The sequence below is a fragment of the Uloborus diversus genome, chromosome 6 (assembly GCF_026930045.1).
Source record: "Uloborus diversus isolate 005 chromosome 6, Udiv.v.3.1, whole genome shotgun sequence".
Taxonomy (NCBI): Eukaryota; Metazoa; Arthropoda; class Arachnida; order Araneae; family Uloboridae; genus Uloborus; species Uloborus diversus.
This window is the reverse complement of record NC_072736.1, coordinates 84,864,534-84,879,518: the sequence shown is the minus strand read 5'-3', so window position 1 is coordinate 84,879,518 and position 14,985 is coordinate 84,864,534. Positions and strand designations below refer to the sequence as shown.

Genomic DNA, 14,985 nt, shown 5'->3' with positions numbered 1-14,985 from the left:
TTCTGATCATTTACATATCAAAATGTCAACATCAAACATTTTACACAATTTTCACATTAGAATTTTGAATCTATAGTGGGGAAAAAACTCATAAATAATAAGAAATGAATTGATAAAGATAAAACTGAAGATGCTGTATACAAAATTTAAAAAAAAAAAAAAAACTCAACCAAGTTTGTAAGTGAATAACGTACTAATTTCAGTGGTTTCATTCCTAGGAAGAGAAATGGCTTTCATCACAGTACTGTAAAACATGTTTTTAAGCTGAAAGGTATCTTTTTTTAAATTTAATTATCAAGTTGGGAACAATTTTTGAAATCAGCAACTTAAGTCTAAGTATTCCATCTGTCTATGTATTTTGTTTTTTTCTTACCCTACAAAGAAAAATTTTCACATGCATAGGTTGCTATAAATGACATTAGGAATTTCACACATCTTTTGGCAATTTCATGATATTCTTTTCTACTGAGAATCAAAAACCGCATAATATCAAGTTGACTAAAGTTTGGTTTCAATTGAGTGTTGGTCCATTTTTCAGGATGCGCACTCCTCCCAAGAGCAGTTGCATACCCTCCAAATACCACATACCACTTGAGAGGGGGGGGGGGAGGCAAGAAGGAAAGCCTCCCAAAAGAGAAAAATATCCTAAAAAGACAACCCCTAAAATGCCTTCCCCCGATGTTGCACCCCTGAATTTGTTGATCTTTTTGTTTGATTGGGGGTTTGGAGGTGTCAGCTTTTAAAAGAATTTTGTATCTTCAAGATAACTTTATTTGTTGAACAGAAAAATATTCAGGAGTTTTTTTGTAGGTCTGATAAAGATTGGACTAAACTATTTTTTACATTTTTATTGAGAGGAGTATTACTGTTTATTAAATTGTTGTACTAACTGGCAAAGTATTCAATGTTATCTTTCAAAATACAATTTGCCCCAAATTTAAATTTTTTAAGAGTGGTGATTTTTATTTTGTATCTTGAAAACATTCATTGCATTGATGTGTTCAGCGCATTAAAGTAGATGAAAATATCTAACATTTATAAGAATTCAATCTTTAATAAAATTTAATTTCATTAAAATTTTGGCACTTTGATATGCAAATAGATTCCTTGTGGAACCCTCATCAGGTTACCAGGAATCATAGAGTTCCAGAGAACTCATGTTGTAAACCTCTGATTTAACCCAGTCACACACTTCCCAGCAAAGCTTTTAGTTTTGTAAAAACACACACCACTGCTTTCTCATAAACATTTTCATTTACCAATCTATCCATGCTTTGTAAATTATTTAAGACTGTGCACTATTTCTTAATAATTGTATTGAGGTTCAGATTTCAGTAGCATATTCTGTGAAAATTTTTATAAAGTTCATGTTGCTGATCTAATCTCTAAGATGTGTGGGTCTTTAAAAATATCTAAACATAATTTTCTTTGCATTTAACCTTATTCAATTGCTTGTATATTTTACACTGTTTCTCTTTATGCTATAAATCTATGCATCGTTATTTTAATCAGAGTATGTATGGTGGCTCCCAAAAGTGTTCTTGAAATTTTGTAGTAAAACCAAAATAATGTGAAACTGAAATCGAATGTGAAGTCTAATTTTTGTTCACACCATTCCTATGCCATTCAAAATAAAACTCAGTAGTTTTTTTCAAAAAACATTGCCTGATTTTATTTTTGAACTTTGTCAGAAAACGCAGAGACAGAGAAAAATATGTTACAAAAGTCATCGTACACTGAAATATTTTCTGTATAAATTCATGTTTAAAATTATTACATGTCGTTTTTTTTAATTATTTTTGCATTGTGTTGACACTGTAAGGTCATTTGGCTTTAAATTTTTGTTTATTTTTTCCCTAATATTCTGCTTATTATTTTTAAATGGCTGTTAATCATAAAAAACAACAAAGACCATTCGAAATTTGATTTTTTCCCTCACAGTAGCGGTAAATTGTTTTGAAATATCTCTAAATTAGTTAATTTATACCATTCTTTATTGAAGTACTTGGTAAAATGCTTTAAACAAAAGAATTGGATCGAAAACAAGGTAGTAAAAGGTCAACTGGCAAAGTTAACGAAGTGAGATCAGAGATTTACAGTTAAAACAATTATGAAAAATACACATTTGAGTGCTGTGAAAGTTTTTGCAGAATTTAATGAAGCATTTTACGTTTAATTTTCACCCAAAATTGTTCTCTAAGTTCTGTATATCTGGATCAAATGGGATCTCCTCCCGTAGAAATTATTTTCTTTTTCGTGTGAAAAACAGAAAGCTTATGCTTTTTGTCACACCAATGGTAAATAAGCTCAAAACGTTTTAGAATTACATCTTACTTACATACGAAAATAAATTCAACATTTTTGGTTAAATTGTTGTATAATTGTGAATAGAAGAAAAAAGGAGGAATTTAATCTTAAAAACTTAGTTGGATCAGTTAATCAGGACGGTGAAGATATTCTTGTCTGAGGGTGAATATCAGTATCAGGGCTTGGTAGTTTGGCATTTTTGATGAAATAATGAATCACGCTGTTCATTTAAATATTTTTGAAAAACAATTTTAAACTATTACCCAAATCTTTATTATCGGAAGCAATTTGTTTTGTTTTTTTTTAAAATCAAGATAACGATAAGATGCACACGGTTTTCAACGTTTGCGTCTGGTGCCTCAAAAATGGCCCTTAAGCTTAGAAAATATCTCCTTCATCGCCAGATTTAAACTTAATGTAACATATTTAGTTATATCTGGAGGCTAGATTGCGAAAATTCGGCTTTGAAACAAAAAGAGAGCTAGAAATAGACGCAAAGTGTGGTTGAACATTTACTCAGAAATTGAGCAAAAAAAAGAACATTAAAATCTTTTCACAGATGTTTAAATGTTGTTGTAGATGTTGAATGATGTTCTGCTAAATAACTCAATAAAAAGTTAGATTATTCAATAATATATAAACATTTTTTAAAGTGTGCGAAAACTTTTGTGAAATAAAATTTCCGGCACTTTTTGATTTAAAAAAAAATAAATTTTAATATGTTATTAAAATTTTTCATCTAGTTTTGTTAAAAATAGATCATAGATCTTGTAATTAAATACCTATTCCAAAATATTAATTTTAACCAATGTATAAGGGCCTATTCCATTGAAAGTCATAGGTGTACGAACACTTTTGGGAGCCACTGTATTTATACAGAACATTATTGAAAAATAACCTTTGGTGTTGAAAAAATATTAAATGATTGGATTTTCTGTGATTTTTTATGCTGCATATATTTGACAAAACTGGAATTTAACTATGTTTAGTGATTATTAAAATTGTTTCTAAAACTGAATTCTTTTCATGGGGAGATAAAGTCTTTCTTAATTTGATTTTATTTATTTCTAAACTTGTTTAACTTTTTTAGCTTTTGAGTATTTATTATTTTCCTTATATATTTTTGGTTTGATTTGCTGGTTCTTTATGATTTTGCTCTGCAGTTACAAGACCTCCTATTTTTCTGTATAAAGGGAAGGGTAAGCTGAACAATATTTTTCTTTATGTTCCTCCGTCCTCTTTAGTTTACAAATAGAAATTATTTAAAATTTCTGTTGGTTACAATTGTGTTAAAATAATGTTCCTTTTCCTTTTTTTTCTTTGTAAGTTTTATCATAAATAGCTAAATTGTCTCTTTTATTTAGTGTTGTGTGCAGTAAAATAAAATTCTTCTAAATCAAATGAAGGGCTCGAGGCAAAAATGTGATATGCCACATGATATGAATTTTTCAGTGAGCAAGTTTCAATTTATAAAAAATATTTGAAGAATTTTTCATTGGCGTTCTACATTCTGCAGTACGAAAACCAGATTTGTTTTTCTCTAAATGACATAATCCATTGTCATGTTTATTTCAATCTTGGGTATGAGAAAGAAAAATATTGATCAAAAAGTCACTCTCTCTCCTTGTAGCTTGTTGTATTTCTGCCCCTTGCCCTTCTAATAAGTACTTATGGAAGGAAGAATGCTTCAGAAGTAGTTACATGAGCTGTTTTGTGCATGAAAACCAGTGGCAGCAATTCGGGGGGGGGGGGGGGGGGCAATTGCCCGGCACTTTTTTTATCATCAAGGATTGCTTTGACGTTAAGATTTCAATTTCAAAACATTCTGAACCCGAACATCAACATCACCAAATATTGTTTATTATTGCAGTTTAAAAACTTCAATTTTGAAAATTTTCCAATAGGAAAACTTCAAGTGCACTCCTTCTTTCCTTTAAATTCAAAGTTGATCTAAATTTGTGTTATAAAGACTCTAGTTTGAGGAAAAAAAATCAGGAAGAGAATACCCCTAGGTAGCTTTTCACTCCAGGGTAGTGGTAGGTATGGGGGTACCTACCACCATTTGTGGTTTAACCGGTTGAGTAGGATCCCGAAAACAGCTCTGATTTTTTGATCCAGACCAAAAACTGAGCAAATCCCTGGTCCAGCACCCACCAGAGGCACCTTTTCACTTGGAATGTCCCCCTAGTCACCATTGATGAAGACAGTGGATCTTTGATTGGCTAGGATTGAACCAGGGACCCTCCGGTCACAACCCCTTAGATAGCCTAAAACTGCGGTTTTAAGATTCCAGTTTAGAAAAAAAAATCTGAAAATCCTTTTCTGAAGACCTCAAAGGAAGTTCAAAACTAAGTTCTTAGGATTTTATCAGTTCAAAAAAAAGAAAGTACTGGGAGAACCTCCCAAACCTTTCATTCCTCCTTTAGTCAATAAAAAAGAAGTCTGAAATAATGTTTCAAAAGACAATTAAAAAATGTTTTAAACTTTGCAAAATTTCTGGGAGAGAACCCCAAACCCGTTGCTCTCCATTCCCAAATGTTGACAAAACTCTAACAAAATGGCATCTTTAAAATTACAATTCCAAAATGTTTACACGAGAGAACATTAGAAGGCCCCCCCCCCCCTGTCAAGATAGCCTAAAATATACTTTATCATCCTAAATAAAATTTTGCCCTCGCACTTATAAGCCTCACTCGCCACCTCTGATGAGAACCCACATGCTTTTTCACACCTATAAGCTAACAATTATTTTCAAAGATATCTGAAAATCAAGTTTTCACTAACTTCTTTTTTTAACTATTTAAACCACAAATTTATGTTACTTTTGTTGTGTAAGCTCTCAATTCCAGATCTAAGTACAGGCTTAGTTGTGATTGTCCCATTATTGCAGCTGCTGCAAGATGTTTATTTAGTTATGAAATATATGATGCTTTTTTTTTTTTCTTTTTCTTGAATTGTAAAAAAAATATTAGGCAATTTTTTTTTCAGTAACAAAATGAACTTCGAACTTACTTAGGTAGCAACTGAGTTAAGTTGTACACGTTTTAAAACCATTATCACATATATATGTTAATGCAAAAAAAAACTTGTATTTCAAATTCAGCTAACCAAAAATTTTAGCTCTGCATATTTATAGGGATAGTTTGTACTTAAAAAAATGTTTGCTTCAATAAATAAAGATTTCGCTTTTATGTATATTCATAAATCATAAGCGATTTTTTCATACTTTGGGGGAGATAGTGTATAAAAAAAGGAACTTTTTCTTTGAAATGTATCAGCTATTGCTTATTATTGGGATATAACACAGTTATTTTATACTGCATAATGCTACATAGAGGTGCAAGGATTTGAAAAATGCTTGATAAAAAAGATTTGTACTATTTTGATTTTTTTTTTCTTGCATCACAATATTTCTATTGGTATAAGAAATTTCATCAAAATTCTTGCTTAAATTTTACTGTCTTTAATATATCTTTTCTCTTTTTGTTAAAGTTTTGGAAAGATCTAATCGAAATTCAAAACAGAAAGCTGACTCTAACAAGCAAAATGTAAGTATTGAAGTTAGTTGAAATTTTAGTTGTGTAAATTCATAGGCGGATTTAGGACTGAGTCCCTGGGTCGGCAGGTTTTTTTTTTCTTGAGCAACATTTTTACTGCCCCCACTCCCATGTTTTTGTCTGCTTCCTGTGATGCATACGTCGATGCTTTACTTTTTTGTGTGTTGTTTTCATTAATGTATGTTTTCATGCTGTCCATTTTGAATTGACCTTAAGAGAGGGAGCTGGTATCAAGAGAGTGACGCAAGGCTCTCTTTTAAGTGGGAAATAGAATATCTCCAATTTTAGGGGGCTTTTCTCCCCCGGAGGAAATTTTGTAAAATGGATATAAAATTCTGCATTTTGAAGCCTTATGAAGGATAATTGGATAGACACAGAAATTGATAACTAGATTATACAGTTGTACAGCATTGTTCAAATTTTGTAAGAAACAGCCATTTTAAGTTTGAAAGAAAAAATAAACTATAGATTTCTCATTACAACAACCTTTTTTTAATTATAAGTAGTGCAGAAAACAAAAAGGAATAGAGGTAGTGTATCATTTTTTTTCCTAGGTAAACAGATTCACAATATGCAGTAGAAGTAATTGGAGCCCACTTTGCCTAGGATTTTCAAAGACTTATCTAATTATTTTCAAGGACTCTAGAATAAATAAAATTATTTAACGCACTTCATTTGTACTTTCCAGTCTCTGATATTTTAGTACTTGGTTGTAAATTTTTACAGTCCTGTTCCAACTTTGTAAGAAATAGCTATTTTAAATTTAAAAGAAAAAAGAAACCATAGATTTCTCATGACAACAACTTTTCTTCAGTTGCAAGTGGGGCAGAAAACGAAAAGAAGAGTCATTCCATTTCAAATCAGGCAGGCAGGTATGAAAAGTGTCATATGACCATCACCGATTTTTTTGAAAAAAATACAGTAATTACAACTAAGGGACATATGAAATATCCCAAAAGGATTTTGCAAGAAAAAAATTTTTTCTTCAGTTACAGCCTATTAAAATTCTGCACAAAATCCGACATTTTGGAAAAAAAAAACGGCAAAACACTCCATTTCAAATGGACATTATTTCAAAAGTATTTAACCTATTTGAATAATTCTTTTTTCTAAAAATAAATAAGAACCCATATAGCCTATAGACATCGTTTTTGAAAGTTTAGTTAGGTTTTTTGATAAAGAAAAAAAATCATTTTTGTCGCGAAAAAACTGCATTTTTACCGATTTTATGATTTTTTTTCTCCATGAAAAAAAAGTTTTTTTTTACTAAACGGAGATGGCAGTCTAAAGCCCTTATATGATAGTTTCATAATATATTTTATTATAATCCTTGGATGCATACAGCCACGGAAATAAAATTTGAAATTTTGAAAATTTTCAAAAATTAGCGATTTTTGAAGTGATTTTACTCAAAAAACCCAATTTTTAAATAAAAATCTAAAAATTGGCTCACTTGAACCCCATATAATGCTTAACAAGTGGGTAGACATCGCATCCCGTATTTTTTCCCATAAAATGTTTTATGATTTTTTGAAAGTGACCTTATCGCCAATGGCATGCATGTAAAATAAAAATGTCTAATAATTTCAGTAACTAAAATTCTGGTTATATTAATGCCTAATAACTACAATAAAGGTGCCCTTTATCAGGAACATCTAAAATCTTACTAACTTTTAATAATATATCAGTAACAAACCGCTGTTGATGACCTAGTCAATTCGTCTTTTTGTAAGATTCTGTGTGTAGCCTTTAGATAGAAGAGCCTTTGGTGATTATATTAATGACTAATAGCTACGATAATGATGTACTTTATCAGTAACAGTAAAAATCTATATATATATATTTTTTTATAAATATTACTTTATTTTTGTCTCCAAAGCTATGCATTCACCGTTACTTTCATATGCAGCAACGAATCATATTTTTTCTCTTTCAATTCTCTTTCTCTTCAACTCAATTACGCGACAGGGGAAACCATCAAAGGGAAGAACAATACAATGCATTTAAAACGATTGATTTTAATTTCGTGCTTTGGTTTGACATTGGCGAATGTCGTCACATAATTTTTGGATCCTTCCTAGTATGATTACTTTTATACGTAAGAATATGTATACTAAATCATACTGCAAAACTCACTTGTAGTGTAAGAATTTAAAAAGCCCACTGTTTTATGAGAGAAATAATTAATTGAACATGGTTGTAAGTTGAGGTAACCAAACAGATCTCACCAAAGGTATCTATTATAGCCAGGGATCCAATTTCTAACAAAAGAAGGTCAGGATCCCTATAATCTTCAGAACTTATTTTAATGCTTAAGTGGCCTGAATTCGGTCAAAAATACAAAAATTTGAATGAAACAAATAAGGAAGTATGGGATCTCAGCTCCCATAACAATTAGGCGCTGATCAGCAGAAAAATATATTCATATAACGAAGTACAAAAAGACGAATTGACTGAGTCATCAGAAGCGGTTTGATACTGCTACATTATTAAAAGTCAGTAAAATTTTATTTGTTGCTGATAAAGTGCACCATTATTGTAGCTATTAGGCATTAATTTCATCAGATTTTCATTGACTGAAATTATTAGAAATTTTTATTTTACATGCATGCCATGGGCGATAAGGTACTTTCAAAAAATCATAAAACATTTTGTGGGAAAAAATACGGGATGCGGTGTTTACCCACTTGTTAAGCATTATATGGGGTTCAAATGAGCCAATTTTTAGATTTTTAAAAAATGGGTTTTTTGAATAAAATCACTTCAAAAATTGCTAATTTTTGAAAATTTTAAAAATTTCAAATTTTATTTCCGAGGCTGTATGCATCCAAGGATTATAATAAAATATGTTATGAAACTATCATATAAGGGCTTTAGACTGCCATCTCCGTTTAGTAAAAAAACTCTTTTTTCATGGAGAAAAAAATCATAAAATCCGTAAAAATGCAGTTTTTTCGCAACAAAAATGTTTTTTTTTCTTTATCAAAAAACCTAACTAAACTTTTAAAAACGATGTCTGGAGGATATATAGGTCCTTATTTATTTTTAGAAAAAAGAATTATTCAAATAGGTTAAATACTTTTGAAATATTGTCCATTTGAAATGAAGTGTTTTGCCGGTTTTTTCCAAAATGGCGGATTTTGTGCAGAATTTTAATAGGCTATAACTGAAGAAAAAAAAATTTTTCTTGCAAAATCTTTTTGGGATATTTCATATGTCCCTTAGTTGTAACTACTGTAATTTTTTCAAAAAAATCGGTGATGGTCATGTGACAGACACTGCCTGATCTGAAATGGAATGACTCAGAAATAAAAGTAGTGTGTATTTTTTTTTCTCGTGTTAACACATAGACAATATGCAGAAGAAGTAACATAAAAGCAATCAATACAAAAGAATTTCCAAAATACTGCATTCGGGATTGAATAAATAGCAAAGATATGAAACATGTGAGTCACAAAAATTTATTTCAAAAAATGTTACAAACATAAGAACCATGATTTTTACATTTTTATTACAGGATGTGGCAAGGAGCTGAATTTGATATACTTTGGCATTCCTCCCCCTCTACCATTTGTTAGAAATTTTAAAATTTAAGGTTTGTAGCCACACGTTTCCAAATGTTCAAGGTTTTCAAGCACTTAAAAATGAAATTGGTTTTTTCAAGCAATTTCCATTTTTTAAGGAACGAATCATGAATTTTTTTTTTGGGAGTTAGGGACCCACTTCAAAGCAGGGGACCTTAGCAATAGCTTGTTTATCTTACACGTAAATTCGGCCCTGTTTGTAATTCACTCTTACGTGCAGATTTTTGCTTGGTTTTTTGTAATTTTTACAAAAATTCGTCAGTTTTTACGGTTAAAGGATTTTTACGATTTTACCAATCTTTGTTAGGTTTTTATAGACTTCTATAAAATTTCAGCAAATTTTTCCAAAACTTTTGATGACTCAATTATTTAGATTTCAGTAATGACAAGGAATGACTAACTTAGACTTAGATGATTATGAATTACTTTACTTTTTAAACAGTATTTATAAAGTAAGTAAAATTGCACTCTCCCTCTAAGTAAAAAGATTCATTTAATCAGAACACTCTGATAATTGAAATTTATTCAATTTGCGATAGTATTTATTTTTTTTCTCTCTCTCTCTTTAAAAAAATTTAAAAAAAAGAGAGAGAGAAGGAAAAATAAAAACTATGTTTTTTAGAATTTCTCAAAAGGCCAATTAATCTACTAAGAACATAAATATTATGCACAAATATACTTTAAACGTGGACACAAATCATAACGAGTAGATCGTTCTGTTAGCGCGAATGGGGGGGGGGGGGAGTTTTTCTCCCTTTGCTGAAGGTTCTAATTTGTTAAATTAATCGTCAATTATTATAAGTGTTGCAGCTTAATGTATAGCTCGTTTAGCCTATATTTTCATTCATATACTTGCCCAAATGGTTTTCAGTCCAAAATAGTGAATTAAGACACATTTTCAGCACCCCAGTGACAGCTGTACTATTTGTATTTAATGTACATTTTTTTTTTCCTTTTCTTTCCTCCCATCAGAAAAGGGCACTCGCTTTTCTCTTGATTTTCATTGAACTATTCAAAAAAGAAAAAGTTATGTTTTTTTTTGTTTTAAGATTTTGGTAGATGTGTTGTTACTATATAAAGTCCTCCCAAAACTGGGGAACATTGCCCCCTATGCCCCCCCCCCCATAAATCCACCCATGCCCTTCTGAACTATTCAAAAAAGAAAAAGTTATATTTTTTTAATTTTCATTTTTGGAAGCTGTGTTGTTACTACATAAAGTCCTTCCAAAACTGGGGGGGGGGCCTTGCCCCCCTCTGCCCCCCCATAAATCCGCCCATGTGTAAATTGCTGATTCATTCTTTCAAAGTACAACATGTACAACATCTCGCTATCACAAAATTGAAGGGACGGTAAAAAAATTTCAAGATATCAAGTTTTTCAGATAACAAGGTCACTACTAACTACTAACAAATAAAACTACTAAAAATAACTACAAACAAATTCTAAAAATTAGTCACAATAGTTAAAAATAAGTGAAAAAATGTAATGAAATTTGGAAAAAAGCCTTAATACAATAACAAAAATTTTAATTTTTAAAATGAGCCAAAAATAGCAGAGAAAAAAAGAAAGCTCTAGTGAAGTATCAAAATGTAGTGATTTATCATGACTAAACTTATCAAAGATTTGGATTACCAAAAGTTGCAGAATGGTTTCAAACGAGTTTCAAGCACCCTGGATTAAAAGAAGTTGGACAAAGGATCGCACTATTCCCTCTGTCTCTAGGGGGGGGGGGTCCATTCATCTCCCCTTTTTACGGAGGTGGAAATAAGGTCAAAAAGTCCAACAAAATGTCGTGAGAAGGGGGTGAAAAGTTTTAGGTAGGTTTTTTTGGGCTTCTCATGATTTAGATTTTCTGACACCTCCTGGCTCTGGAATGAAAGTGATAGTAGATAAGCTTTACGGAATCATTCCTAACCCCTGAAAAAAATAATGAAGGCCATGAGAAATTTTTGGAAACATTTCTCCAGTTGCTTCAACACAATAAACTGTGGTTTTTCCAGAAAAATTATGTCCGACTTCGAAAAATATTGGACATAACAAGGGTTTGATTAAAAACTCTTCGACATAAGAATGAAAAATAACATTAGATAAATATGCAAAATCAAATCAAGGGGGAAAATATTTTTTCCTCATATCAAGGTTTTTTGAGATATCAAGAGTATACTGTATACAGTAGAGCCTCGATTATCCGAGCTAATTGGGACCGCAGGAGCCTCGGATGTTGGAATTCTTGGTTAATAGAAATTTTGTATAAAAACTTGTCAGGATCTTAAATTGTATTAATTAAAAATACGATAGAATATTTATAAAAGTTGGACAGATAAAAGTAATGTTTTACAGTTAAAGAAAATAAAATGGAAAATAATTTGTAGTACGTTTTAAAAAGCCAATATAATTTTTTAGCAATTCCAAGTGAAATATTGAAAGTTGCATTAAAAACACACACACATTTCCAGAAAATATTTTTGCATTTTCAAATTGAAAATTCCTCATTTTCTTTACATTATTTTTGAAAAATAGACTTCATTATCGGCTCCTTTAACAGAAACCTTTTTTTAATCAAAGGTCGGATAATCGAGGTTATACTGTATATACAAAATGTTTACACAGAACATAAAATATACTCTCTATGACATGTTAAGGTTACCCACTAAGAGTCTCCTTTTCATTAAGCATAAATGTATGCTCTTTTTTTTTTTGGTCTTTTAAGTTAATAAGAAGAGTGATTTATGTTTATAATTTGCTTTTCTTTTTCAGTCTGTGTCTTATGTAGTTTTTACCTCAAAAGCTATTTGTACAAAATCAGTGAAATCAGTTTTATTTATTTTAGGGAACCAATTTTCTTTGTTTTTTGTATTTTTATCTTTCCATTTGAATCACTTGATTCCACTTTTACTTTGTGTACTTTCGTTCATTGTATCATGATGCACTGACTTTAGCTGATCTTTAAATCAAAATTTGACTCAAAATAAAAATTATTTAATTTTCATTAAATGAAGAACAAATTGATTACAAGAAATTTATTTCTTAACATTTAGAATTATAAAAAGTTCCTTTAAATGAATTTTGTTTTCTCTAGTGTTTGTAATTGGAGGCATCTTGTGCTCTGATATAATATAAAGCTTTACCACTGGGCTCCTAAATAGTCCATTTTCTCCCCTAAAACCCTCTTTTTTTGTCTCAAGTCTCTAAAAGATCACTTTTAAAATATCTGGTCACTCCCCCTCCATCCTTTTTGCACTAAAAATTCCTTAAATTTAAATTTTCTCACTAATTTCACTTAACGATTTTTGCATTTTATTGTTCTCTATTTGAGTTATAAGGCTTTGATTGATTGTGAGTTGACTGTTAAGTAATTTTGTCTGAATCTTCCCTACAAATTTTCAATTGAAATAGTTTTAATGCTCCTAATTCTGTATTCTACCCATTAATTCATTCATAAAATGTAACATAATAGCAGTATTTTCAAAAAAAAACTTTAAATTTACTACTGAGATTTTACTAGCACAAGTAATTAATTAGTGATTTGATTACATGGATGAATATATGCAAAATTTTAAAGTGGGGGGGGGGGCTCAGATATTTTCCCCATGGAAACCGGTTTCAGTGCAGATGAGAGGCATTAAAATTTGATATTTTTAATTACTTATTCATTTTAGGCAGGAGAAGAAATGTTTTTACATTTTTGCAAAGAAAAAAATACTCAAAGCAAGGAAGTTTTAACTTCTAAAGCAGGGGGTGGGAGGCTTGATCCCCCACTTATCCCCCCTTATGTGGGCTTCCAAGTTTGATTACTTTTTGGATGTTTCAGAAATCCTTCTTCTTTTCGAATTTTTTACAGCATTAGTTTTGCTTTGCAAATTACATAGCTCTTCAGATCTATTTTCCCATTGCATTTAATGCAGGAGTGCCCAACCCCCTCAAAAGCAAGGGTGCACTCCTCCCTCCAGAGCAAAATCCTCCTAATAAGTAGAGGAATGCCCTTCAACCCCCTCCCCTTAAAAATTTCAATGCCGCTGTCTGTGCCATGACCCTCCCTTGGTCAGTGGCGGATCATGTGATTGTGAGGCCCCAGGCGCAGCCTGATACTAAGGCCCTCACAACAAAAACGATAGAGTCTTACTAATATTAACAATGCTGGAAATCATAACTTTTTTTATTTTTTGAATAAACGAACAAGCTTTGGGGGTGGGGGGAACGGTTACATTCTTATTTAAAAGGGGAAATACGGCATTTCTGACCCCCCCCCCCCAAAAAAAAAATTACAGTGAAAAATTTTGCCTCCTATGTTTGTACGCAATTTAGTCAGTACAGGGGGAGAGATCCTTCGAGCCCCGCTTTCTGGCATTTACAGGGGTCGGAGTGGTGATTTCAAAAATTTTAGGATACAATTTTGATAAAATTTTAGGACAACAGATATCAAGTTTTTTTTAAACTTAAACGTAATGTATAAGCTTGATTTTCGCAATGGATGATAAAACGTTTCAAATTCAATCTTGAAAATTACAATACAATGCATTCAATCTTTTATTCTTTAACACAGTGACCAGTATGAAATAAAAATAAATGTACATATGTCCAATTGCTTCTTTACTTGCTTTGTTGTTGTTGAAAAAATGTCCTTAATAAGGAGTGTTTAAAAGCAGAGTGCAAGGTGCAAGTCCAAAATTTATTGCATTTTTCTTTTTATCTGATAATCTGATACTTTTTGGTACCTCAAAATCATCAAAAATACCCCTGTAAATTCCAGATAAATCATTTTAAGACGCAAATGAATAATTGTTTTTTATGGCAACTAAAACTATAAGAAAACATCCGCTTACGAAATTTTATCTTGTAGTGAAATTGAAACAAAAGCTTTGGATTGCTTCATTATAACCAATATGTTTTCAGTAAAAGACAAAGAACATGGAATTTAAAATACGGCTTGATTTTTCAAGCTACTTGTCAACCTCTTATGTCTCGCCGCACCTGTGAAAATAAAATGCTTTAAATTCATCCCTGTCTGCATGGCACCATATGCTAATTTTGCATCTGTTTCTCTCTGCCTTTTCAACCACAGGGAAGAGAATTTCGTTTTCCATGGCATTTAAATAAAACAAACTGTTATTCACATTTTTAAAACAAAAAGTTAGCGAATAAATTTAAAAATTATATGTGCAAGAAATAATCCAACTTCACTGAACAGAAACACAAATAAAAGTAAACTGAGTCTTTGTATTGGAAGAACAAGCTAATGCTCAGACTACAACGCAAGATAAGCATTATAAAAACAAATATTATTTCCCACCTGGGGACAAACCATTTAACTTTTGTTTTAAATAAGCTTTTTGAACCAAGAGTTCACATTTGCGATCTTATTTTGTTGTATGGCTTTTTTGTAGAAGAGGAATGACTGCAAGATTTAGAAAGTATAGATAAAACAGTTTTATATTGAGCATTTGTTTTTGTTAACTTATTCTTAAGGTCTACGAAGTTTATCTTGTTTTAAAATACAGGCATATCAGCATGAAAAGTTTCATTTTTCTGCACAAGT

At 31.0% G+C, this 14,985-nt stretch overlaps 1 protein-coding gene across 2 annotated transcripts in view; it reads left to right on the top strand.

Annotated features, from left to right (window-relative positions):
• Positions 1–14,985, top strand: part of LOC129224103 (alpha-tubulin N-acetyltransferase 1-like) — a 50,839-nt gene that overhangs the window by 18,440 nt on the left and 17,414 nt on the right. Inside the window, exons 6-7 of one of the 2 annotated variants that reach the window (XM_054858509.1) lie at positions 3,471–3,506; positions 5,800–5,855. In XM_054858509.1, coding sequence (XP_054714484.1) covers positions 3,471–3,506; positions 5,800–5,855 — 92 coding nt within the window. The remainder of the gene's footprint in view (positions 1–3,470; positions 3,507–5,799; positions 5,856–14,985) is intronic. The other variant, XM_054858510.1, reaches the window with a different exon arrangement.